At 45.5% G+C, this 27,978-nt stretch overlaps 1 protein-coding gene across 4 annotated transcripts in view; it reads left to right on the top strand.

The window, feature by feature from the left end:
* The window catches only part of SH3BP2 (SH3 domain binding protein 2), a 112,042-nt gene that overhangs the window by 71,198 nt on the left and 12,866 nt on the right, over positions 1 to 27,978 (top strand). For 2 of the 4 annotated variants that reach the window (XM_090035446.1, XM_090035445.1), the window contains exons 2-4: positions 5,060 to 5,116; positions 26,359 to 26,498; positions 27,606 to 27,708. In XM_090035446.1, coding sequence (XP_089891572.1) covers positions 26,363 to 26,498; positions 27,606 to 27,708 — 239 coding nt within the window. In that variant the 5' untranslated portion in view covers positions 5,060 to 5,116; positions 26,359 to 26,362. Of the gene's footprint in view, positions 1 to 5,059; positions 5,117 to 19,806; positions 20,547 to 26,358; positions 26,499 to 27,605; positions 27,709 to 27,978 lie in introns of those variants that run through there. The other 2 variants (XM_090035444.1, XM_090035447.1) reach the window with 2 other exon arrangements.

Raw genomic sequence — 27,978 nt, forward strand, 5'->3', positions numbered from 1 at the left:
TTGGCATGCAGATAATGTCTTTTGCATGGTTATAAATGTACAATGGAGCAAGCTGATTTACAGAATTCTGACTTTCTGTAGAGTTTTTTTAAACATGGGAAGGAAATGACATCCTTCCTGCAAAATACTTTTTTTATTGGTCCTTCAGTGGATTACTCCTGAAATGTCTCTTACCTGAATATACAAATTAATGTGATTTTAATAAAAACCCAGTTGTCCAAATTTTGACAAGGCTATATGATGTGTAATAGATGCCATCAAACTGTTTCTATACAAAATTTGTAAGCTCAGGCTTCTGATACCTCTACTTTTTGGATACCTACTGGGACCTCATTTCTGTGGATCATAGACGTATAGAAAATGAGGGCTGGAAAGGACCTTGGGAGGCCATCTAGTCCAACCTCCTGGACCAGCCCCAACTAGATCATCCCAGCCAAACCTTTGTCTAGCCAGGTCTTAAAAGCCTCCAAGGATGGAGTTTCTACCACCTCTCTGGGTAACCTGTTTCAGTGTTTACTACCCTTCTAGTGAGAAAATTCTTCCTAATATCTAACCTAAACTTCCCTTGCTGCAACTTGAGACCATTGCTCCTTGTTCTGTCATCTGCCATCACTAAGAACAGTCTAGCTCTTTTAAACCCTCCTTTAGGTAGTTGAAGGCTGCTATTAAATCCTTTCTGTCTTCTCTTCTCCAGGCTGAACAAGCCCAGTTCCCTCAGGCTTTCCTCATAAGGCATGTGCCCCAGCCCCCTCACCATTTTTGTTGCCTGCTGCTGGACTCTTTCCAATATGGCTACATCCGTTCTGTATTGGGGGCCCAAAACTGAACACAGTATTGCAGATGTGGCCTCACCAATGCTGAATACAGGAACATAATCACTTCCCTTGACCTGCTGGCAACACTCCTACCAATGCAGCCCAGTATGCCATTAGCCTTCTTGGCAACAAGGGCACACTGGACAATAGGCGGAATGAGCCACTGTAACCCCCAGGTCCTTCTCTGCAGAGCTGCTGCCCAGCCAGTCAGCCCCCAGCTCAGATGCAGGCAATTATTTTGGCTGGGGGGTCACTTAATGTGTTTTAGCAAGCTGTCAAGGGCCCCATCCCTTAACAAGCACCCCACCCCTAGTTACCATCTTGGGATCAGAGATCTTGCCCCATAACCCCTGACCTTTGCTACTATAAGTCCCTCCCTTTGACCCTGGAAGTACTGCTTTTGAGAAGGGGGGTTTCTGTCTTGGAACCAAAAGAAAACCTCAAATAATATACTTAAAATCAAACCTCCACAATAACATTTTAATTTTATTTAAAAAAAAAAAATTGTCCTGGTGTGTGTGTGTGTGTTTGCATGTTGTATATAAAGGTGATTGTATAATAGCTCAAAACGAAGTCTTACTCTTGTATGTTGGGGGGTAGGTGGGTGTGGGGGCATATGGGGGTGAGTGAGTCTGGTGTTTGTTGGGGGCTGTGGGTGTGTCAATGTATATGGGATGTAGGGAAGGTTGTGGGGGCATGTGTAGATGTGGGTGAGTATAGGGGGTTTGTGGGGATGTGTAGGGGTGTGTGTGTGTGGGTATGAAGTCTGTGTGGGATACATAGAGGGGGAGGGTGGCTAGTGGTGTATTTGTGCATGTGATGGCGTGTGTGCATGTAGCAGTGAGCAAGGCTCCTCCCCCCCGAGGCACGCAGTTGTGAGTGTGCGTGGGTGCGGTGTTTATAGGGTGTATGATTGTGTGGGGAGGGTGTGGTTGTGGGGTTTTCAGGGGAGGGTTTGAGGGTATGGTGAGGTGTGTATGGGAGTCCCCTATGCACCCCCGCCTGAGGTTAGCATTCACCCCACAACAGCCTGGAGCCTGTGTGCCCTGCGGTGTCTCCCTGCCACCACCAGTGGCCCCAGCCCTGCCCTGCGCCTGCTCTGTACCGCCCAGGTGTGGTGCATCCAGCTGCCCCCTGGGCGCACAGCGGGGCTGGGGCAGCTTCATGGCAGGACTGCCTTTCTAGACAGCCCAGGTGGTGGAGGCTTCTTCTGGCTGCTGGCACCGCTGCCCCAGCCCCACGATGCTGGCTGGGACCTGCGCCGCACAACTTCGACCTGGTGCTCCCTGCACCTGCTCTGGACTCGCCCGTCTGGGCTGAGTAGCACCAACAGGGCAGTGCCAGGTAGAAGCTGTTGTTTGGTGTCGATGGAAAGCAGCCCCGCCCCCTCACCGCCACTGGGCACTTCTCATTGGGGTTGCCTGGGCTGGGCTTCCCTACATCTCTGTCCCCACTGCCTCTGGGCTGCTTTGCATCAGCACCACCTCTGGGCTGCCCAGTGTGGCAGAGATGCAGGGCAGTCTGGTACAATGCGGGCTCTGGGTGGCTGCACCAAGAACCACCCAGCAGCAGCAAGGTGGAGGGACTACTCTCCCCCTGTGCCGAGCAGCAGTTTCTGCCCAGTGCCACTGCTGCTGTTTAGCCCAGACAGGAGAGTCCAGAACAGGCACAGGGCACACTGTCAGGGCAGCATGGTGCAGGTCCCAGCTGGTACTGTATGGCTGGGGGCAGCGGTGGCAGCAGCAGAAGGAGCCGACCCTACCCAGGCTGCCTAGAAAGGCAGTCCTGCTGTGGAGCCGAGCCAACCCAACCCAGCCCAGCTATGTGCCCAGGGGTGGCAGGACGCTCTGTGGCCAGGTGGCCCAGGGGCCATATTTTGCCCACCACTGCCCCAGCCTGTACTCATGCATAGTATTGTCCCATCCGAAGTACAGGACTTTGCACTTGTCCTTGCTGAACCTCATGGGATTCCTTTTGGCCCAGTCCTCCACTTTGTCTAGGTCACTTTGAATCCTGGCCCTACCCTCCAGCATATCTACCACTCTCCACAGCTTTGTGTCATCTGCAGACTTGTTGAGGATGCACTCTACACCATCTTCCAGGTCATTGATGAAGACATTGAACAAAACTGACCCCAGAACCAACCCCTGGGGAACTCCACTTGATACTGGCTGCCAACTAGGCATTGAGCCATTGATTATCAGAGCCTAATGCACTAGCCAGCTTTCTGTCCACTTGACAGTCCATTCATCCAGCTCATATTTCTTTAGCTTGCCTGCCAGAATTTAGTGGGAGACTGTATCAAAAGCCTTGCTAAAAATCAAGGTATACTGCATCCACTGATCTCCCGACATCCACTGAGCCAGTCACGTCATCATAGAAGTCAATCAGGTTGATCAGGCATGACTTGCCCTTGGTGAATTTATGCTTACTGTTCCTAGTCAGTCACCTTCTTCTCCACCAAGTGCTTAGAAATGGATTCCTTGAGGATTTGCTCCATGATTTTTCCAGGGACTGAGGTGAGACTGACTCATCTGTAGTTCCCTGGATCTTCCTTTTTCCCTTTCTTAAATATGGGCACTATGTTTGTCCTTTTCCAATCGTCTGGGAGCTCTCCTGATTGCCATGAGTTTTCAGGGATAATGGCAAGTGGCTCTACAATCTTAGCCAACTTCCTCAGCACTCCTGGGTGCATCCTATCTGGCCCTGTGGACTTGTACATGTCCAACTTTTCTAACCAGTCCCTAATCTGTTCTTTCACCAGTACAGCCAGGATGATTGATTATGAACTCAATCATCTTGTGGTCACTGCTGCCCAAGTTGCCATCCACTGCTATATTCCCTGCCAATTCTTCACTGTTTGAACCACAGGTCAAGAAGAGCATGGCCTCTAGTTGGCTGCTCCAGCACTTGCACCAGGAAGTTGTCTCCTTCACTCTCCAAAAACTTGCTGGGTTGCCTGCACTTTGCTGTGTTGCCCTTCCAACAGATGTCAGGGTGATAGATGTCCCCTTGAGAACCAGGGCCTGTGACTGGGGAAACTTCCGCTAGCTGTTTGGAGAAAGCCTCATCCACCAGTTCCTTCTGGTCTGGGGGTCTATAGCAAACCCCCACCACAACACCCTTGTTGCTCTCCCCTCTGACCTTAGGTCTGAGAGTCTTTGGGTTATCTCCAGTTTCCTACTGGAGCTCTGAGCAATCTTATGGCTCTTTTACATACAGTGCAATTCCTCCTCCTCTTCTCCCCTGCCTGTCCTTCCTGCGCAGTTTGTACCCATCCACGACCGTGCTCCAGTCCTGTGAGCTCCCACCACGTCTCTGTTATCCCAGTCATGTCGTAGTGCCGTGACTCTGCAAGGACTTCCAGTTCTTCCTGCTCGTTTCCCAGGCTCTGTGCATTTATATACAGACACCCGAGGTAACTAGTTGATTGCCGTGATTTTCTCAGGAAGCATGAGAGCACCTCTCCTGTTGCCCTTTCCTACTTGCTCTTCCTCCAGGTCTCCTGCTTCCCCACTTACCTCAGGGCTTTGATGTAGGAGTGTAGCTTTTTTTTCCTAAATCCTCCCCACTCTTCTTGTGTGTCTTTCCTGTCAGTGCTTAGCAGTTCCCATCATGTGTATACACCTGTGTGCTAGGTGCTGTATAAATACAGGAAAATGGCAGTCTGCCCGTCCCAAGCTTATACTTTAAGTGTTGTTGCATTATATTTATAACCTTTTAAATTGAAGTTATTACAGTCCATTCTCCCTCCAAGTTTTAAGATTAGCCCATCTGTCGGTTTTCTGGAGTTGTTTTGTGGGAGGTATGGTGCTGTGGAAATGGCACAGGACTCGGTCAAGTGTCCTAGGTTCTGTTTCTGGTTCTGCTGCTCACTTACTGTCTGACCTTGGGCAAAGTGGTTTCACCTTTCTGTGCTTTTTTTTTCTTCTTCTCATTATTTGTATACTGAAACTCAGGGTGGGTGGGGACTATTCTCTAGCAAGGTGTCTGGACAGTGCCTACTCCAGTTTGTCCCCAGGCACTCATGTAATGTAGGCAGATAACCTACTTGTGGATTGCCTTGATCCTAATGTAAGCTTTGTAGAGATGCCTTACTATGCTGCTATTTCACTCCAGCTACTCTGTTGTGCAGCAGTAAATGCACAATGGAAGATTGTCCTTATTAGCTTTTTTTGCTCATCAAATTGTACTGCAAAATGTCTGTGGGAGCAGAAAAATATTTGTCTTGTTTTCCTTCTCAGTGTCTGACAGAGGTTGAACTTCCATCGTGGTGCTGGTTGCAGCTTTCATCGGCAGAGGTAAATTTGCTAAGTATTGTATTACTGGTCTCTACCAGAAGGGGCTCTAGCCGCCACCTCTTCTGCTTATGTGACAAGATCAAGTATTCCCTGTACAAAAAGCTTCATTGGATGGATTTATTTAGCATTTAGTTAAATAATTGTTACGTGGAACAGTACTAGTGCTTGTAAATTTTCTTGTTGCAAGTATTTGCTAATAAATATTTGAAAAGACAGTCTACTTATACATTGATTAGTATAATATGTATTTCTTTTAAAATTTATGCTGCAAAGATCTTTTATTATTATTCAGTAACTTTTACACTTAATTCAAAACCTTTTTGAACAACATCAAAGTATTCCCCATGATTTTAGTGGAACCTAATTAAGCCGTGTTCCCACTTCTCATCCCCCTGCCTTATCTGCACATTCTCCTTAAGCGGTCTGTGGCTGTTGCTGCTCAGGTCTTGCACATGGTTTGCATGAATGTAGCTTTCAATGAGACATGTATATATGATTTCTTTCCAAAATGCCTTGGCAAAAAGAATAGAAAAGGGGCGGGGAGAAAATCTCTCTGGTTTTTGGTTGGCTTTACAGTTTTTCCTGCACTCTACTTTTATGTTCATTCATAAGTTTCTTTAAAAAAAATCATTGTATATAAAATAGATTCAGTCAGCTGTTTTTAAATGTTACTGGTTGAAATAGCTGGTATTCCCTTTTTGCTTAAATACATCCTTTCACAAGTATTAACAAACAGCATGTGTAGTGCAGCTAAGTTAATGATCTGAAAGAAACTTTACTTCTGCATTTCCCAACTCCTTGTGCAACCTTGATATTGCATTAAGCAAGGAAGGGAAAGGTAGAAGTAGTAGTGGTGAGGAAATGTACAGTATTTCTGATTAGGGTAGAGAGGTTTTCCTCAGCCCTCACTCTGACCTGCTACAGTACCATCCCTGAGACAAGAACAGAATCTCTTTCGTTGTCAACCCCAGCACCCAGCTTGGACGCGTAGTTAATGACCAAGGATCCGGGTTTTCTGTTTCCCATAGAAAAATGGAAAAACATTGCGGATTTTCCCTTTTAGCTGAGAAAAATGTGGATTTCTCATTTTAATTGAGAAATATGCAGATTTTCCACTTTTGCGAAGAGCTCTGCAGGCTGGTGGTTCCAACCTGTAAGGTCCTGGGGGGAAACAGGAGGAGGGCAGTCAGGCAGGGGGCTGCCAGGCAGCCTGAAGAGCAGCTCCCCTGAGGAGCAGGAAGGGGCTGTGGGTGGCTTGTCTGAGGAGGGAGGCGGGGCTGGCTCCCTGCCACTGCGTGCACTCATGGGAGAGGGTGGGCAAGTGCCCCCTAGATCTGTGTGCGAGGTGGAGACAGGCAGCGGGCTGCCTGCTGTGGGCTCAGGGCTCCCTGTCCCGCTGCCTTCCCCTTGGGGCCTCTGCAGTCCAGTAGGTGGGACGTGCACACCAGGGCAGAGTGGGACCAGGCAGGGAAACTCCTTGCTGCTGCAAGCTCCACACCACCTTGGCAAAGCGCCCCTTGCCTGCCCAGCAGCAGCGGTGCAGAGTTGTGCCTGTTGCTGCTGCCAGGGAGGCAGGGGCGTTTTGCCAGGGCCACACAGATCTTGCAGCAGCAAGAAGCTTCCCCCCAGCCCTGCTCTGCCTTTCAGTGCCAGGTCCCGCTTGCTGGGCTGTGGAGACCCCAGGGGCAGGGCACCAGGGCAGGGAGTCCTGAGCCCTCAGGAGGCAGCCTGCATCTGCACCCCGACAGGCTCTGCTCTAACCATGCCACCTGTGGGGGAGGCAGAGCTGGGCTCTGCTCTCTGCTCCTTGCTTGGGCTGCAGCAGGCACCGCTTCCTGTGGGCAGCAGCTGGGGGGCAGGGGGCTGCAGGCCCAGGTCACTGGCCCCATAGCCCTGGAAGTTTGGGGCCCCCTCTGGCAGATGCAGGGAGGGGGTTCAGGGGCCTGTGGGTGGGGTGTGAGGGGCACCAGCAGGGCTGGGGGGCTGTGGCTTGGGAGTGAGGGACCTGGACCCACATCCTGGTGAGCAAAGGGGTAGGGGAAGCTCTAATTTTTTCCACAAAAGAAATCCTGAAACTAAATACCAAATTTTATAGGTATGTAGAATTTATTTTATTATAGTGATTGAGGCACTGGTAGGTTTCCAAATGGCTTTAAAATTGTAAATATAGCAATAAAACATTTGTGTTCAATTGATACTTATGTATAGTGGCGTTTCATTTTAATCATGGATTTGGATGTTTTTATAAACGGATTTGTGAATTTTTATTGGAGAATTTGCGATTTTTAAACACAAACCCTGGATCCCTATTAATAACCTCCTGCCCCTTCTGGAGCTGGACATCCATCTCAAGGTAGTCACGGGGGACAAACCTGTTCTGGTTTACAGGTAGGCCCCTCAAATAGCATCTCTCAAGCAACAGCTGCTTTCCATTCTTACTGAGTGACCAGGCTCTGCAATGGACCCAGATGCTAGCTGTGTCTGTGTCGTTCCCCCTGCCCAAATACAGGCCATGTCATCATTGGACCAAATAACATGGATTATAACATCTGAGGTTCATTCACCTGCAACTCTACCAGTATTATTTATGCCATCAGTTGGACAGATGGGGCCATCCCTGCATGTAAGAATGAATTGGCATCAATCTGACGTCAGCTCCAGAAAGGCGTGCAACTTTGTGGCAGAGTGCTTTTGACTTCCCTGAACATGCTATTGCTGACCTCTGGGTAGCTTTTCTTAAAGAGCAAAACTTTGAAAACAAACTTGAATGGGAAACTGCAAAACAAGAAATTCACAGGCTAGGTTCCGTTAAGTGTGGTCTAAATGGGAACTACAGATTCTTATCCCATTGCACTTTCACCCTATGGGTTTATTATCTGTTTGCCTCTCCCAGCACTGCCTCCTCTCCCCTTCGCCCCCCTCCTTCCCTCCCAGTCTTCTGTATTCAAATTGCTTTCTACATTTGGTGTGCCGCTCTGTACAGGTCCTTTTGCAGCATCTAATGAAATGAGCTTGGACTCACAAAAGCTTATGAGAGATCCTTCTGATTTAGTTAGTCTATAAGGTGTACATCTACCCTGGCTTAATCATTAAGATGCAATACAGGAGGATGATTCGGTGATGTGTTGGTAAAATGAAGAAACTACCATTTCCCTTTATAATATGGAGATTCAGAAACAGTCATTAGGAAGCAAAAAGGCACTCCTAATTTTTTTCCATGTGTTGCAAACTTATACAAAAAAGTTAGTTAATATAACAGTCTGAAAGCCAGAAAAAGCTAGTTTGCTGTTTTCCTCCTTTCTGTTGCTTTTAAACTTGTAGTTTATTTCCAAATTGATCAATTCACTTTACGTAAACAGAAAATCTCAAATCATCTGACAGTTCACCAGCCTCTTCACTTGAGGGCTAAATTATGTGCTCACATCTAAACTGACCTATGGTCTACGATCAGTTCCTGGATATAATTTGTGCTGTCCTCAGCTTCTAATTACAGGCAGACCAGGCCAGTGGTTAGATTGTTTCACTTACGTGTATGAGGTACTGCCAAGAAAGCACTGTGGGAGGAAACTCCCATGTGTCTTTGCTTGCGTGTATTAGAGGAAACTCCCTTGGCAGCTGCCTGCAGGCTGTGAAGGCTTTGAAGATTTGAAACTGAACTTCCACTCACCTACCTAGATTTAAATGTGCCTTTGTTTGCTGATTGTATTTACATTATCTTACACTATCCTTAGCCACTACCTACAATTTACAGTCATGTTTCCAGTGAGTGATAGATAGGGGCAAGGGCAAAAGCTGGGTCCTCTTTGTGCCAGCTTAAGGTATCAGGGAAGGAGAGCATCTGGCTTGCCCAGTGCATCTTAAAGTTTTTAAAAAGATGATGTTCTAAGCCAGGAGTGTCAAACATGCAGCTCATAGAGCTGCTGCATCCAGCCCACTGAGCCACTGGTGGGCCAGGGGATTTAGAGACATAGCTAGCAATTGGCAGGACCTTTAGCAGAATCCAGGACCCCAGGGGATGTGGCAGTCAGCAGCAGAGTGGGGAGGGAGCAAAGCTCCTGTTTACTTCATGGCTGCTTAGCCCAACACTACTTGTGCTGCCATTGCCATGGCAAAAATGGCTGCCTGACCCATGGCCACTTGCCCCACTGCCACCATCGGGCCTCATGGATCTGGCCCACCGAGGAGCCCCCATGTACCAGATCTGGCATGGGTGAGTTGACACCCCTGTTCTAAGCTAAAGAGCTAAGCTGTTTGGGGTAAGAACTTCCCTTGCCCTAATTTAAACACCTCTAGTTTAATAAGCCAGCCATAAATTCTTTAAGGTCTTGCACCTAAATGAAATATCTTTTAGGTAGAGGAATATTCATGTCACTTAGGGATTTTTGTTCTAACTTCTGAAGGATCACTTGGCCTTTTAACCAGAACACAATGAAATACTCCCCCTGCTGCCAGATAGAATGAATATCCACTTGTACCATAAACTCAGAGCAGGTTTCCCCATGCCCAGAAGACTGGCAGAGTATAGGTCAGAGTTGCCTGGAGTCTAAATGGGGACTACAGATTCTTATCTCATTACCCTTTATCCTTGTGGGTTTTTCTATTTGCCTTTCCCAGCATTACCTCCCCTCTGACCACTGGTGGCTGAAAAGCAAACCTTCCAAAATATCTGTACCTTTAAGGACTAATATAGTTGTATCAGAGTAGTTAGCTAGACTTCGAGAACTGCCTGGGTTCTCAGTGTGGATGCTCTTGTACTAGAATAAGGCTGATTTATTCTGATTTAGCTTAGCTTAACTCCCTCCAAGGTGTCATATGCTTAACTGAAAAAACCATCGTACCAGAAATATTAACATAAGAATTTGTAGTTGTATAACCATAGTAGTTTTAAGAGATGGACACAGATTTTATTTTATTTTATTTTTTTATGGGTGATATCCTTTATTATCCCAACTATGAAGTTGGTCCAGACTTAAGCAGAAGGTAGGGTAGATTTGTACCTTACAGACTAACTGCATCAGAAATGCATAAGCGTTCCTAAGTAGTGGCTTACTTCATCAGATACTGTGAAGGAGCCTTGGCAGAAGATGGGAGTTTTGACTCAGAAATTCTAGTGTTGTGGTAGTTTCAGATATCTCACTGAGGTTTTTGTAAGATTGTGCTTTAATGAGCCAGTCCCTTCTGAGAGTTACAGCCAAAGGGAATCCAGCCTATTGCTTGCATGGCAGAGTTACCTTCAGTCATGACGTGCTAGCAGAAGTATTTCACGCAGTTGTATAAGGTATGCTACATCACATTCATGCAAGTAGCTGACATTTTTCTTGTGGCCTGGAGAAATGCAGTTTCTTTAAAACATTATTTTCATTTCTTCATGCTTTGTTCTGTGTGTGTGGCCTCTCTCTGGGCTGTGTGGGCTGCTCTTGGACCACTCTTACAGAGTTTCTTGTACATTGGTCAGCAAGAGGAAGCGCGCACACAGCAGCGTGCATTCAGCACTATACTACAGCTGGAGTAGTGAACAAATGCTAGTGGGGACAGAAGCTCAATGCTAGGGGATATATTTTATTGCCCTTTTCCACCCCTGAAGAAAGGACTGCTGTTTTGACTGGAGAACATGTAAAAGCATGTAGAGAGTGAAAGCTCCGGAAGAGTACTTAATGAAAGATATGGTTGGCTAGCTTAATCTCGTCTTATTCCTAGTGGCAAGAAATTCACATGTCACTTGGCTTGTGATGTTCTGCCTGTTTTAAGGAAATAAAATTTTAGTTATTTTTAGGGTGAAATTTATCTCTGTGCAAAGTCAGTAAAATGCCACTTGAGTACTGTGCTGAAAGAAGTGAATTTTGGTGGTATGCAGGGCCCCTGGCAGACTTTTTCATGAGGGGAGAATCTCACTGTTTTCTGAGAAGATGCTATGTAAAATTATTCCCCATCCACTTCCCTAAGCCACTGACACAGGCCCAAAGTCATAAGGAACGATTCATACCTGATTAATGTATTTCAAAAAGTTTAACATACCAACTTTTCCATTTATGGTGCTTAAAGTAAAAGGATTCTGATGCAGGATTCGGCGCTAGGAAGCTGCATACGTTTCAAGCTGAATCTTCTCCACAATCAGGAACTGTGTATATGTTTTATCTAGTTTTTAATTCTGCCTCCTCCCCCACAGCTTTGTTTCTGTTTTTTGCTGCCTTTCTGTTTCCCAGCAAGCATGTTGACAAAATTGGAAATCACCCATGGGGAAAGAGAAGTCCTTTTTATTGTTGTGCACTTCAAGGCAGAAAAGAGGTAGAGGTCTGCAGAGAAATGGAAAGGAAAATAGTTCTAAGAGCTGAGGTAGTAGAGTTGATAAACACCAATTTCTTTTTTTTTAATTTCATAATTTATTTTCTCTTAAATACATATTTTAAAATGAAATCTGAATTTAATGCAACATATGTTATGGCCTAAAGTTCTTGTAATCTCTTAACTTGTGCTGATTTCGCTTTCAGGAGGCATCTCACTTTCAAGCTCAAGTTTGAAAATAGGGCACAGTAGGTCATATAAGAGCTCAGTCCCATGGGGGGACCCATTGGTTGTGCGGCTGGGTGCAAGTGATTGGCAGCTCCTTGATATAAATCATGACCAAAGAGTTGCATATCTCTCAGGCTAGCAATAAAGCATTTACCATATTGTAACATCTTGAAAGGAGAAATTAATGCCTCTGAAATGTAAAATGTACAATTAAGAAAAATATTTAATTGCTCAGACAAATGTATTTAGTGTTCCTGTGCCCACTGATGTAGCAAAAATCTGTAAAGGCTCTATTTAGCTGGAAACCTACATGCTTTAAACTTTTTATATCAGCCAGTGAATGTGCACCTAACTTTGTAAAATAAGTGAAAGGCAAATGAAAAGGGTGATTTCAAAACCATGATTTCCGTCACCAACTAAAAAGCTTTTGTTTCAGTAAGTTCACTCTGTAAGCAAACACATTTCTTTGGGTGAATCTGATATCTTTTATTAAACTCAGATAGATATCAGATTCACCCAAAGAACCTTGTCACTCTATGTCCTTAGACCAACATGGCTGCAACCTACACCTCTGTAAGCAAATGCATTTTGGATTGGTGAGAAGGGGCTTAAAGGAAGAAGGGGTGGACCAAAGAGCAAAGTGTTCAGTTGTAAAAGCAGGGAGAGTAAATTGAAGGGAAGTGTTAGCCAAAAAGATGGGGGACATGTCTGCTTTGCTTTTTTGATATAATGTAGAAAATGCAAGGGCAGGTTTGGGTTTCCTGGATGTTGGCCAGCAGGGAGAGGGTACTTTTAATGGAGCATGGTGTTGTTGACCAGCTAGCGATAGAAGGGACTGCTAGGAAAGATTTCATAGACATTAAGGCTGGAAAGGACCTTGAAAAATTGAGTCTAGCCCCCTGCCCCAGGGGCAGGAAGTTAGCTGGGGTCACAGGATCCCAGCAAGATAAATGTCTGATTGACTCTTAAAGGAATCCAGAGTAGGTGCTCGCACCACCTCCAGCGGCAGTCTGTTCCTGGCCCTGGGGGCTCGGACAGTAAAGATGTTCTTTCTTATGTCCAGCCTGAAATGATCTTGGAGGAGTTTGTGACCGTTTGACCTTGAAAGAGGTCACTTAAAGCCATTCTTAGTTAGCTGTTGTAGAAGCAGAGATTGTCTTTAACTCCATCATCTTGTTTAAGATGGGATCTGGCTGATATTGTGAAATAAGGCCTAGGTATTAGAGCTGTGCAAAGCTTCAGTAGCCGATTCGATTTGGAGGAGATTCATCCCGATTCAGTGGCTGAATCTCGAACTCTGAATCAAATTGGAAGGCCCATTAAAAGGTCCAAATCAAATCGGAAGCCTCCGAATCGATTTGGAAGGCTCGCAGGAAACAGAAACTGAGAAGAGGGAGGGGTATGGGGTGATCTTCCATGTATGGAAAGGGGTGGGGGGGAACTGCTCTGATATTGTCTTCAGTAGCCGTCCAGTGACTGTGATCTTTCTCCGAGTTCCCTTCCAATCGCAGTGCTCTGGAGGAGGGATGCAGAAACAACATATACAGCTGTGTCTGAAGCGATCTGTGCCTTTTGTGAGCTGTGTCTCCTCTTGGAGCAGCAGCCTCTAAAGGGTTTGGCTTGCTATCTAGTCTCTTGCTATCTGGTCTCTCTTCTTGTAAGTTGTATCCAAAACTTTCCTACTCTACCCTTGCCTACAATCCCTGTTGTTATCCCTATCCATTCCTTTCAACTTATTCTTCCCCCAGAATCCTCTAATTTGTTCTTGTTAGTCTGTCTTGATTCTTTCCCCCACAAAAAACTCTGTTTTCCCTGACAGTGTGTCATCACTGTGCAGGAAAGCACAACATATATTACACACACACTTTGCAGCACACCAAACATTATGAAGTGTGCTGGAAAGGCAGATGCCAGGTCTTCTGGCAGGGGAAGGATAGGGGGCAGAAGGAGAGCTGCAAATTCCCCCCTGCCCCACACATGCACTCACCCTCTTTCTTGGCAGTGATGAGTCCTTTGCTGCTAGTGGAAGCAAGGAAGTGGTAGCAGTGCCTGCACCTGCACCACCACCACTAACCAGCAGCAGCATGACATTCTCCACCCCAATTTCAGTTCCCAGCATGAGCCTTCCCTTGCCAGAGAAGAGGAGCTGGATCTGGAAGCAGAGGAGCTGATGGCCATAGCAAAGAAAATGCTGGGGAAGGAGCAGAAATCCAGGTTTGTGCTCTACACCGCTCAGAGTTCCCCTAGAAGCAGGTCATCTTCTCTGAAAGGCACTTCGGAGGAGGTTGTGGGGGCAGGTGGCTCAGCTCCTCCTGGTGTTGTGCCTCTGCCTGGTGAGGAGGGGGATAAGGCAGGATCCCCACCCTCAACCCAGCAGCAGGTGGGTAGTATAGTATGGGATCACTTTGAGGTGGCAGATGATCCCAGGTATCCTACCTGCCAGCACTGCCGAAGGCAGATCAGCCGGGGCAAGAACGTGAAACACTTCGCCACTACAGTGATGCTGCTGCATCTCAGGAGGCAGCACCCCTTTGTCCTTGATCCTCCTCAGCCTGGCACTAGTGGGAGTATGCCCAGAAAGAAGTCCCCCTCGCTCCAAAGCCCCCATCCCCAAGAAGCAGAGGCCGGCCACCCTGGAGTGGTGGGAGAAAGGTGGAGACAAAGCGGGGTACGTTCTGAAGGTGAGCGAGGTCACCCAGAGATGCTTGCTCTGGATGGCCAGCCCTTCTTTGAGTGTCCAGGGTTCAGCGGCTCATGGCACTCATGGCCCCATCATACCAAGTGCCTGCATGCACCACCTTTAGCAGGGTGGTGGTGCCTCCCTGAATAAGGAATACAGGGAGTACTTGAGGGAGGAGCTGTGCAAGGCAGGTCTGCAGGTAGCCTTGCACTTCACCTCAGACATCTGGAGCAGCTGTGGTGGAAATCACACCTACTCTCCCTTACGAGCACTGGTGCAATCAGTCAGGGCGTCGGTGGGCTCTCCTTCAAGCCGAGGTGATGGATGGGTCCCACACAGCAAAGAAGATCGTGATAGCCATGACCCACGTGGTGCAGGAGTGGCTCGTTGGGCAGAACGAGCTCACCCACGGGTTCATAGTCACCGACAACAGGGCCAATATGGGCATGGTAGTCTGTGATGCCAACTTTGGCCTCTGCTGTGTCGCACACAAATTCTACCTTGTAGTCAGGGACACCTTGGAGGGGGACAGGGCTCCCAGTGACTGCACTGTTGCTACCAGCCAGCTGATTTCAAAATGCAGGAAGGCGGCAGGCTACTTCTACTGGAGCATCAAGGGGGCAAGATGCTGTGGGACAAATGGGCGGAGCTGAACATCCCACAGCACAAAAACATGCAGGATGTGGAGGCTTGGTGGAACTCCATGCACCTGATGCTGGAAAGGCTGGTTGAGCAACAGAAGGCCATCTATGAAATGGTGTGGTCAGGGAGATTGGGATCAGCAAAATGGAGTGGGATACCCTCTCCCAGATCTTGGTAGTTCTCAAGCTGTTCCTTGAAGCCACCGAGAGCCTCAGCGCTGGCGATGCCCTCCTTAGCCAGGTGATCCCCGTAGTGAAGGAGCTTGAGAATGAAATGGAAAAGTTCCAGGGGATCGAAGCAGCTTGCCCCAGCCAGGAACAGTCGCCAGAGGTGCAGGCACTGGTGAAGCAGCTGAAGGAGGGCATCAAAAAATGGTTGCATCTGTTGCAGTCCAGTACAGCCCAGGTGGTGACAGTCATGTGTGATCCGAGGGTGAAGGGAAGCGTCTGCATTAGCAAAACGCAAAACCCTTGATCACTGGGTGGAGGTGCTGGTGAACAGAGGCGGGGAGGCAGAAGGGCAGAGGCGGGGGAATGTGGAAGAGGGGGATCCACTTTCCTGTGCTAGTAATACTAGTATTACTCCAGTCACAAGCCAATCTCCTCCACCACAGCCACTGCCAATGTGGGCTAGGGGCATGGCTTCAGTGTTGGGGTCCAGAGGCACCAGACCCCACCGTAAGGCAGGCAGCACAGAGGCTTCGGTGGCTACCAATCTTTCTGAGGACATGGAGCTGCTGCACTGCAACCTCTTGGCCTATGGGGCAACCTGCATCCAGGTGTGGCAGGATCTGGCCACGGCTGCCCTGTTCTGTCCACCGACCAGTGTTCCAAGCGAGAGGGTGTTCAGCATTGCTGGGGATGCTGTGATACCCCACCGCACTTCCTTGGATCCTGGTTTGATGGAGGCACTGGTGTTCCTGAAGGTAAACCTCCCACTGCTGGGATTCCCCAAGCTCCTTGTTCACAGAGTTCACACTCTGCACCTATTTACTTTTTATATTTGCTTTCAGAACCTTGAGGTGCACTTTCACAGAAACCCCTGCACCACTCCGCCCGAAACCTGACAGGCCTTACGCCCACATAAGGGGCTACCATCCCTGCTGCATTCATCCCACTCTGCCTTAACACACACAAGTGATATGAGTTTTGCTTTCAACAGTTTGAGATGCACTTTCACAGAAACCCCTGCACCTATCTCCTTGAAACTTGGCAGGCTTCACGCCCTCAGAAGGGGCTACCATCCCTTCTGTTTTCATCTGAATCTGCAAAAAAAAAAAAAAAAAGGACAAAGTTATAGGTATTTTAGGTATTTTAGTGATTCCCCATTATAGTGTGTGGCCAGATCTCCAAATCCAAATTGGCTGAATTGAATCAGGACAGTTATTCGAATCACCAAATTGAATCACTATCCCTCCGAATGGGCTGAATCTGAAGCAAATGCTTGCTGCTTCGCACAGGCCTACTAGGTATAGTGCTTAGAGCAAGTAACTTAATTTGCGAATCCTGTGGGGAACTGTACAACTTACTTCAGCTGCAGCTTTGAAATAATGGCTTCCATTTCGCAGATCAGGAACCTGAGGAATGGGACTGCTTACTTATCACCCAGTGTGATGGCTTGTTAATGTTTTTAACAGAGAAGTGCTGAAGCATTTAATCCATCTTTTACTGCACCTTACATTTTGTCAGCCTCTGTTGTGAACAGGTGTGCAGGGCTCGCTGTCACTCACCACTTCTTCTTCCTGGCAAGGAGAAGTTGAGAAATGTGTTTCTACCTAGCACAATCTCTGCTTCCCCCACCTCCTCCCCAGTGCCTGTGTTAGTTTTTTTTTTGTTAATACAGTATATAATCATATCAGAAACATGTAGAGTAATACAATGAAATACATGAAAGCCCATCTTGCAGTCCAAGCCATGATCACAAAAGTTTTGGTGACCTTCCTCAAAGTTACCGTTTTGCTCAGAAGGAGAACAGAACTAAGTTCCATGTTGTCTCTTCATTTCTGAGTAGACATATTTCCATGTTGCTTTTCTTTTATGGTCCACTTGTATTAGATAATTGTTGCTTGGCAGATGGATAGCATAAAAATCCACATACTTGTATCTTTTTTTTTTCTGAAGCAGATAACTTTACCATGATAAACACGTACCATAAATATGTTCTCTCTGTCCATTTTCCCGTGTTTGGTTGGGTTCCCATTTCCGTGTTCTGACTATCCGCAATGACAGCTGCTGACGTGAGGTGGATGCATAGAGATCTCTTTGGTTGGAAGCTTAGGGTATATGCCAGGAAGGAAAATGTTGGTGAATTGAGCCACAAGGCAGCTATTGTATAGTTTGTTTTTTGTGGGGGGGGGGGGTTTCTTAAGATAGCCAGAAACCCTGAATGCCAGAACAGTTGTACCACATATATGAAGGTACCTTTTTGTGCCTTCCAGCATAGTTCAGAATATGACCTGGATATTCTGTTGAGTCTAGGTGGAGTGAGATATGTTCAGTGCAGTAATATGACCATAGCCTCTTTTGTTGCCAAAGAGCTGCTTATAGTCTTTTAAATCCCTATGCCTGACCTTTTTGCGCACTTCTCCCTTATCTGTCATGGTTGTGCATGAAGGTTCTTCGCTCCTGTTTTGTGATCTATTTGTACCTGATCCAACAGAATAAGTGAAGAAAACTGTACGTGGTTTTTCCATCCGTGTAAAATTCCATTTTCTCTACTAATGTGAAATGTACTAAATATTTCTCTCAAGTTGTGTCTTAACTGTTCTCTTTATCCTATAGTAAGATCAGAATGGTGTTGTGACTGTGATGGGCCAGGAAAAGCTTGTCCACATCTCTTCCCAACTACAAAGTTCATCCATAAAAGATATCACCAAGTAAACCTTGCTTTTTTCCATCTTGTGGCATTCCCTAATACTGTCTGGTTAATTCCCATCAACATCAGGGGGTGTGAGTTATTTTGTATCTTTTCTAATTTAGGGGCCCTGGATGAAGGTACATCATGGTAATGGAAAAATGATATTTATCATTCTCATTTGGTAGTCCTTAGCATACTGAATTTTGACTTTACATTGCCCATTCCTGGGAGAAGTTTTCAGTTTTGTATAGGGTTGAGCAAAATTTTCTTACTGTAGGTGATAAGATTTCATAGACATTTGGGCTGGAAGGGACCCCGGAGGATCATTGAGTCCAGCCCCAGAAGTTTCAGAATCAGTTTAAGTGATTAGAATCACAGGGGTTAGAAGGGAGATGAGGTTATTTAGTCCAGCATCCTGCACAAATGCAGGGTGCACTGGCTGGCTATTTATTTTCAGAAAATTGTTGAGTTTTGGTTAACCAGTTATCTGTGGGGGGCTGGGGGGCTTAAGTAGGGATGGTGCTTCTGCTAGTTGAGGGTTAGACTAGATGGCCTCTTGCAGCCCCTTCTCTACATGGCCTTCTTTGACCTCACCAAAGCCTTTGACTGTCAACCGAGAAGCACTGTGAAGAATCCTTCTGAAGTACAGGTGCCCGTCAGAATTCATTACCATTCTTTGCCTGCTCCGTAACAGTATGCAAGCTGTAGTTCTCAGTAATGGATCTATCGCAGATCCCTTTGAGGTTAAGACAGGAGTTAAGAAAAGCTGCGTCATTGCTCCAACACTCTTTTTGATATGCCTCACCGTGATGCTACATCTGACCACCAGCAAACTTCCAGTCAGAGTGGACCTAAACCACCAAATAGATGGTAAACTGTTTAATCTCAGCTGACTCTGAGCCAAAACCAAAACCACCCCGACCTCGGTAATCATGCTCCGGTATGCTAATGATGCTGTCACATGTATTTACTCAGAAGCAGACCTTCAGGCAATCGTTGACATCTTTACTGAGGCTTACAAGAAAATAGGACTGATGCTTAACATTCAGAAGACTATAGTCCTCCATCAACAAACTATTAATGAGTAGTCCCCAGCTCTAATCATTCAAATTCACAGTGAGACTCTGGAGACCGTTGAACATTCCCATACTTCAGAAGCCATCTGTCGCAGAAGGCTGACATGGATAAAGAAATAGAGCATCACCTCAAATCTGCAAGTGCAGCCTTTGGATGCCTGAGTAAACAGGTTTTCAAAGATTGTGACATCAGATCCAAAACCAAGCTCATGGTTTATCAAGCAGTTGCAATTCCCACCTTACTGTACAGAGCCGAGACATGGACAGTGTATAGGAGATATCTCAAGCAACTGGGGAAGTACCATCAATGCTTTCTGCAGAAGATTGCCCGACCTGAGTAGGAATACAGACATGCCAACATTAGCATCCTCTTGCAAGCAAACACCCCAAGCTTCAAGGCGATGATCATCCAACATCAGCTTTGCCAAGTCAACCATATCATCTGGATGAGTGACTCCAGATTCCCAAAGCAAATTTTATTCTCCCAACTCAGTCAAGGCCCCCAAGAGGAGGGCAGAGAAAGCACTTCAAGGTTGTTCTCAAGGCCAACTTGAAAAAAAAAATGCAACATAAACTCGTGGAAAACTGTCGCCCAGGCCTGCCCCAGGTGGAGGGAAGAGTCTGCTGCAATGATCTCAGTACTTTGAAACCTCATGACAGCAGGAGTGGCAGAAACAGCATGTCGTAGACCAAATCAAGAACCCAGAGTTGCCCATCTCGCACAGAAACGTGTTCCTGAGCCTGCAACAGAGTCTGGTGCTCCCAGATTGACCTTGTCAGCCATCTTCAGATCCACAGATGAGACAGTCATGGAAAACAATCATCCTTGACTGCAAGGGGTTTTCAATGATGGCTGTTTGTTTTCAGGAAGTTTCTGAGTTTTGGTTAAATAGCTGTCTGGGGGGGGGCGGGGAAGTTAAGTATGGGTGGTGCTTCTGTGATCCGAGGGTTGGACTAGGTGACCTCTTGCAGCCCCCTCAGCCCTGTTTTTTCTAAGATTCTGTTTTTAAACTCTTCCCCTGAGATAGAAGGGCAGCCTTGAGTTGCTTTTATAAAAACAATAAATGTGTGTAGCCATTTCTACTGAAGCAGTTAAACTAGCAGCATCTGAAGCATAAGCCCCAAGCAGGTCCTCAAGTAGAGTTAGCGCTCAAGCATACCAAATACAAAACATAATCCCATTTTTTTTTCCATGGGAAAAGTGGATGATTAAAAGAATCAAAACAGCCATTGTAATGAAATAGTCTCTCCTATTTGGGCTGCTAGACACAGGTTGTGACTTAACTTTCAGTTTGCTACCTTCTATGGGAAATTAGGAAATCTGTGACAAAGATAACACTGCCCACTGACCCCAGAGGAAACAGGAAGCAAAAACGGAAGCAAGTCATTGCTGAGATGTCTCATTTGACCACACTGCATGGTGTGGAAGCAAAAGCAGTTAAGGCTGGGTTTCTTTTTCTTTTCTGTGTATGAGACCTCAAGCTACAGCAGCAGCCACCGCAGATACTGAACCTTTAGATGCACATGCAGGCAAGAAGCAGAAGGATGATTATTTTTTACCTAAGAGAAACCCTAAGTTGCTAATGGCACATTTGGTACAAAGGAAACATTCATTTGGTGCAACATTCAGGAGAAAAAATATGTGTCGGCCAGACCTTGTCATCAGGTTAGTGTATACTCATGGCGTGTTTTGGCTCTTCTTTTCCTCCTAACTACAAGAAGGAGTAGATTAACTGGATGCTATGTCCTGTAAAGAATCCTCCTTTGTCTTTGAGTTTCTTATTTGGATTAAGAAAAAATTGGATCCAATAGACTTTGTTTAAAAAATAAGAAGTGTGTGCGGCACAGGGGAGGGTCAGCAGGCATTGTGACGCTCCGTGAAAGAAAAAGCAAGAATCGTGTTCTTGGCAAGTTTGTTTGTACTTGTTTTCCAGTTGCAGGTCTCCTTTCCCATAATACTTTCTCATATCCATAAGTGGTCTTTCAGAGAGAGCAGTGGGTAATACTCTGTTATGGATAACATTTTTTTTCCTCCAGGGATAAGCTATCACAATAAATCATTTGGTTGCCGAAGACTGAGTGATAAGAGAAACTTGTGTTATGCCTAAATTCTGAGAGATATTAAACAGCCCATACGTGGTGCCAAGTGCCCTCTCTTCCAGCAGATTTCAGCAGGAAATCGGGGCACTTAAGACTTCATTCTGCAAGGCATTAAGCTGCTAATCAGTTTACATATGTTTTTAATTTAGAGCAAATATCTTTGCAACATAATAGAGTTTTAAGGCCAGAAGTGATCATTTTGTTTTTCTGCAATATGTTCCAAATTTTATTCAAGGGCAGTGTTGTATTTTGGATTTTTTTCCCCACTGTGTAAATCTGCCTGCCCTTGATTGAATTCAGCTGCTGTGTGCCTATACTTTGAATTTTAGAGAATAACAGAGGAAGGGATAAAAATGGGTTTTGTTTTCTAGATGGGATTTAGGTCATTGATTTGAGTGCCATACCAGCTGCAGAAATTTACAACCCTGTGCATATTTGTTCAGTAACTAAAGGCCATTATAACAGGATTGAAGAAATCTCACCCTAGTCAGTAACCAAGAGGCCAACATGATGTCAATGGCATTTATCCTTCTTCAGCTGTTTGCTGTTATGGTTTTGACAAGCTTTTGATGCAGACACACTGTTGCAATACTGTTGTCCCCAGTAACTCATTATGATTATAGTCATGATCAAATGATGAGTACTATAGACTGGGGCCTACCCAATGCACCAATGCTTGGTTAATTTCTTGAAGAATGTTGCAAACTCACTTTCTGATTTCTAGCCTTTCAAATAAAGGAGCTTTCCAAATGTGTTGTGCCCTTTGCCATAGATAGAGTTGGCTTAGGCCCTGGAGGTCATACTATGCTCTTTTAAAGTGAACTTCTGAATGCTGAATAAAATCCTGTAAATGCTGTTCTTATCTTTCTCCCCACTATACTACCAAGGCTCAGCATAATCTTCTTATTTTACATGGCATTGTCACAGGGACTTCATTGGAAGAAGGGAGCAAGGAACAAGGTCTCAGGTGTGTTTGGAAGCTCTCGTCCTGTACTGTCAGGATGAATATCTTTAGTTGCCACTTTCTGTTGTGGATGGTTTTTTGTCCTTGGTGAGAACAACTAGATTTAAGTTATAAATATATCGTTTTATTTCAAGGCTGGGGGGGAGAAGCTTGTTGTTTCTGTGAGAAATTGGTAGGGTGAGCTGAAGGAAATTCTTTTTGTATCTTATAGTGAAGTAGCCTCTGCAAGTGGTCATGTTCTAGTCCTGGTTCAGGCGAAAGTACAGACAGTCAAAAAGTCTCTGAGGCTAAATTGATTCAATCTTCACAGATTAGTATAAAATGCATAAATTGAATTGATAAGCAAGTGAACAGACATTCACTTTTGATTCTGGAAATGCAGCTATGTGCCTGCAGTGGCCCAGCCCAGAAGCTGAGGGGCACTAGAGCATGCCTCCCTGATCAGCTGGAGCGAACAGCATGGACCAAGACTAGCCTGCAAGCGGGGTTTGCAGAGCTGCAAAGCATCCTTAGATGCTGCGGGCTGTGAGTTAACTTGAATCTGGAGGGAATCTGAGACAGAGGTCAGTCAACTGATTTAACCTAAATCAGTTAAATCTTCTTAAATCCACCCAAGTTTATCTTAAACTAATTTCAGCCATTTTGAAAGCACTGCATGTGCACTGAACTTCTGTTGTGTTACAGATTTGAACTGGTTTGGTTGAATAGTTGTGTTGGCTTTATTGGAGGGAGAGTAAGATCAGAACCTGGTCACGGTTTTTTGCCTTGGTGTGTAGACTCAAGCATTTCTTGGAAGTGGGACAATATATAAAATCCACAAGGTGGAGGAGACCTGTCTGTTTTCAGTGATCTTAAAACAAGTGCACTTACACTTTCAGTTTTTACAGAGACTGCCTACTGCTTGCACTGCTGATTTAGCTGGTATTTGGAAGTCAAGCTGCTGTTCTCATCTGTGGTGTTGGCAATAATAAAGACCCTGCTTTCAGAACTTTTTTTTGATAGTATCCATGAAAAGTGAGGATCTAATGTGCTGTCTTCCTGTTGGATCTGCTGTATTAGGAATAGTAATAGGAAAAAAAAATTCTCAGGCAGCTGACCTGGAAATGTATGTGAAGTCTGATCAGTTGTACTCATGAGACTTCACTGAAGTCCTGTGGGTTTACTCTTGAATTACTCTTGTATAACTCAGATTGTAGCCTTTTCTAACCTAAGCAGATGTCAAGACATTTAATCTGTTTGATTGTGAATAAGGAAATGTGTGGGGTTTTGCGGGGTTTTTAAAAGAAAAGTTCTGTCCACTAATTCCTTTTACCATCATTAATTTTAAAGGAACTAACTCCCAGAATGTCGAAATATTTGCAGTGTTATCACAGATGTCTGCTGCCAATTGAATAGTGTATGCTATTTCCTGCAGATCCATCTTTTAGCTTCTGCAGTATGGAAAGCAAAGCCATGTAACTTAAGTTATTCTTGCAAATCAAAACTAAGAAACTTGGTAAAATTTAAAGTTTGTATCTGTGTTCTGGTTATACACTGGTTTTATTAGAGCCTCCTGTATGAGTGAGGTGGCCAAATTTGCTTGTGAGCCATCCAGATCAGTTGGGTGAGAAGAGAGGGTTTTATAGCTGGAGCAGGAGAGGATACATTTATGTGCCAAAGAACTATTTCAGTGAATGGGAAACACCAGAGAAACCCCCTCTGTACTGGTGGAACTTAGCGCAGGTTACAGAGTCAGAATAGGTTAACCTTTTTTGTTGTATTTGGTTTGAGTGTTAAAAATATTGTACCCACTTCCCCTATTTTATCTTCCCTTCCTAACCAAAAACAAAAAAAAAAAAGGCCTAAAATTTTGGTTGATTTATCTAGCCTCCATGGGCAAGTAACACTAGACAACTAAAATATGCATGAATGCAGAATTCTCATCAGAAAGAAATTAAAACAGTCATGAAAGAGTAAAATTTCACTAACTTATCAATTAGGATTTTATGTAACAGGCATGGAAAGCACATTTAATGGCTTGGTTTGATCAGGAAACCAGTATGGAAAGGAACTTATTCTGTGTTTTCCTATTGTATCTCCTGTGAATATATACTATACTACAGCAATGAGTCATTGAGAAAAACTCTGCTACTTGCTCTTTTCATAAGGGAAGTTTTGAGTCACCATAGGCTGAAGGAATCTAATGTCTTAGGGAAATGACATGGGTGCCTTGTGTGTAGCAGGTTCTTGGACTCCAGTATTTATAAACTATCTATACTGGTATTTTTTGGGGGGGAAGAGGGTGGCAAATGTGAGAATATACATTTTGGTTCCTTTTCTCTTCTTCTAGAGCAGGGGTCAGCAAAATACAGCCCACAGCCTGGATCTGGCCCACAGCTGCCCCTGTAGTGTTCTGGATCCAGCCAGCGCACAGCTTCTGGTGGGACTATTGCGAGTATGACTGTAGCCAGCTGGATGCTGCTCCGCTGCTCTCACCTCCAGTGGGAGCCACCCAGCTGAAGCATTGCTGCCCCCAACCTGCCTGGAGCACTGGTCCAGGAGCAGGAGGAGGAGCTGCTGCTGAAGGCAAGGGGAACAGAGCAACTCCAACTGACTGCAGCCACGCTAGGAACAGCCCCACCAGAAGCTGCTCTGCTCCCCTGGCCTCCTGCCCCATCACTGCTGTGCTGCACTGCTGCGGGCAGGCGGGAAGCTTCAGCCGGGCAGCTCCTGCCCAGCATGTGGAGCTCTGGCTCCAGATCCCCCCTGCTTCACCCAGGCAGTGCAATGAGTGGCCACCTGTGGCCAGGCAGAGCAGGGGGGGCAGCTGGGATCTGGAGCCAAAACTCCTTGCACTGGTCAAGGGCCACCCAGCTGAAGCTTCCCACCTGGAACAGCACGGCACAGCAGGGACAGGAGCATCAGCTGAAGCTGGAGGCAAGGAGAGCAGGACAACCCCAGGCAGCTCACCGAGCTCCTGGTGGAGCTGTTCCTGAGGTGGCTGCAGCCGGCTGGGTGCTGCTCTGCTTCCACTGCCTCCCAGTGACCGCGCGAGCTTGGCTACCTGCAGCTGCACTGGGAACAGCCCCACCAGAAGCTGCACAGTGGTTGGCACCAGCAGGTGTGGGCAGGAGCATGGCCCCTGTTCCCCCCCGCGGGGCTCAGCCCCATGTGGGGTGCTGCAGGGACAGCTGCTGAGCAGGCAAGCTCTGCTGCATGCACCCTCTGCCTCCTCTCTCACTTCCTCCCCTCACCCCCGGCTGGCTCCCAGGCAGCCTCTCTTCCCCTGACACGCATGCACTCGCCCTCTTTGCTTCCCCACCGGGCAGGGCATGCTGGGAGTTGATGATGCCTGGCTCACTCCCAAACACTGCTCCTCGCCCACTCAGAGTCCCATACAGTGTCTTGGTGAGTTGTTGCACAGTGAGGAAGGGAGTGTTGGCTCGGCTCACCAGCTCATCTAAACTCCCTACGTGTCCCTTGGGCCCAAATAATTGCCCACTCCTGTTCTAGAGCAATGTTGTTCCTGTCTGTAGGCTTCAGTACGGAGGAATGATTAGTCCTGCTCTTGCCAGCAGAGGTCCTCAGTAGTGACCTGAGCATAATAGAGCATTGTATGTGACTGTCAGAGTTTTTGTTCAGTTCATGGAGGAATTTTCTTTGAACAGCATAATTACGGGCTTTAACCTTGCCTTTAATGCCTCTTATTGGTATTTGAAGAAAGAAGGGTCTCTTTGTGACATACCAGACTGATAAAATTAGTCCTTTAAATCCTAATATTCAGTGTAGCTTGTAAAATGCATTAAATGAGAGAGTAGAAATAGCTATAATTGCTAAGGTACCTGGTGCTGCTTGGCATCAATCATCAACGTGTAAGTATCAAAAGGGAATGAACCCATGTTTGAGCATATCCTTACCATGGTGCTTGCCGCTGAAAACAGTGCTACATAAGCACATTCCCGTTCATAACAGCACAACTGACTGTGATAAGTGGGAAAGGAGGAAGACATACTTCAGTCACAATGTCATTTTTCTCTATGGGGGCGGATTTTAACCCTTCTTTGGTGCAAAGAATCATACCGTTAAGGTGGCATGCTATTGTCATTTTATGTAGTTGATTTGGTGGTAAATTTTATAAAAATATATGGTTGGGGAAGGGTTATGTACATGCTTTTATGATGCCTGTTGCCATAATATAAAGTTAGTTACTTTAATTTCTGGCAACTCGCTGTCACTTACATGACACAGAGAAAAATAAACTGGGACTTTTTGCATTATTTGTTTTAATGCACTGCAAGCTTCCTGGAATCTGTGAGATGGGTACTTATTTGTGGCTGGTAGATCATATTAGTTATTTCCTTAAACATGTTTTCCAGACTGCTTCCTTAAAGCAAGCTACACAGAACAAACTATTTCTTTTCTTTCTAAACTGCAGAATAATGGCCTCAGAAGAACAGTATTGGCCAGTCCCAATGAAGGCGATTGGAGCCCAGAATCTACTGACAATGCCTGGAGGGGTTTCCAAGTCTGGATACCTACACAAGAAAGGAGGCACGCAGCTGCCAATTATGAAATGTAAGTTTGGAGTGGATATTAATGGGGCTAAAACTCGTTGGTTGTGCTTGTGGGCTGTGATATATATTAGGCATTTAGTTAAATGAGTATATAATAACACCCTTTTTTCCTTTGGATTGTCTGTAGTGGACTTCATTTTACTGAAATAATATTTAAATACATCAATTTGTGTGGGAGGGGTTGCTTCAAAAGATTAAACCACATGGTGGGAGCAGTAGGCACACTTTTTTCTTTCCACTAATTCGGTTCTTTTGTCAAAACTTCCGAAAAGAACATTGAAAAAAATGTATCTATGATCTCTCCCCATTTATGTCAACCTTTTCCGCCTTTCTTTTCAGAAGGGAGCCATAACTATCTACCTGTTTAGATTGGAATGTATCAAATCTGTCGTTCTATACTGAAACTATACCTTTCCCCAACCCAGGCCTCTTACCACTGTCTGTAACATGGACATTCTCATCCTAAAGAATAGGGTATGGTTAATAACAGGAATTGCTTTTGGAGCAAAGCTTTAAATAAAGAAAGTAATGGCTGTGACTTTTATTTACATTCTTTTCACTTCATGTTTCCCATAGAAACATAATTTGATTGCAACAGAAAGAATGACATTCTTTCAGACAAGGAGGGGATGAATGCTCAAATTTGTTCTTTAAACTATTAAATGGATGAGTTTTATTGTCAGTTCTGAAAATGCTTCAGTTAAAGCAGGAAGTGTATTTTAATTTTTGGAGTTGGTGCCAACATCTTGTAATTTAGGCAGTGTCTAGAGGGTGGATTTTTTTCCAAGGAAAAGCTGGTGTTGACATCGCTTTCTGCTTCAGATGTGTTTTTGTATTGCAGTCTCCTACTGGTGCTTTCCTCACTAGCAAAGTCTTGCATCCTCTATATTGCCTCTTGCTTTTCTCAGAAGAATGCTGTCTTCATTTAAGAGGCCTGACACCCTACTGAACTGTAGACACAAAATGACTGTGATGCCATATGGCTTGTTAGTCAGCTATCACTCGACTACTTGAAGTCAGTTTTAACAGCCTGAGTTAAGAGGTTCTGACCAGATTTGTCATTAAAGTACTTAATAACCAATTGACTTTTCCTCTCTTTCCTTTTAAGGGCCACTGAGGTTTGTGATTATCCATGAGGGATGTATTTACTACTTTAAGAGCAGCACATCTGCATCTCCACAGGGTGCTTTCTCTCTAAATGGGTACAACAGGTGAGTAGCAATGTTTGCTTGACACAGATTCCTTTCATTTAGCAGTGGAACCAAAGTTTTTACTTCAATCTAAGTCAACTTTAACTTGGAGAAAACTAAATATGGATGTTCAGAGTTTCTCAGTTATGCCTTACCTCAGAGATATTAAACAGTCAGTTGCATTTCACTAAAGATCCTGCTATCTAGTCGCTTCTCTTACCTTGGATAGGACTCTGAAGGTGATAAAGCAGTTTACAAAGGAATTTTGGGGTTGTCTTTCATAGATTTAAT

This window comes from Crocodylus siamensis, chromosome 2 (genome assembly GCF_052110815.1).
Source record: "Crocodylus siamensis isolate JL-2025a chromosome 2, ASM5211081v1, whole genome shotgun sequence".
In the NCBI taxonomy this organism is placed as follows: Eukaryota; Metazoa; Chordata; order Crocodylia; family Crocodylidae; genus Crocodylus; species Crocodylus siamensis.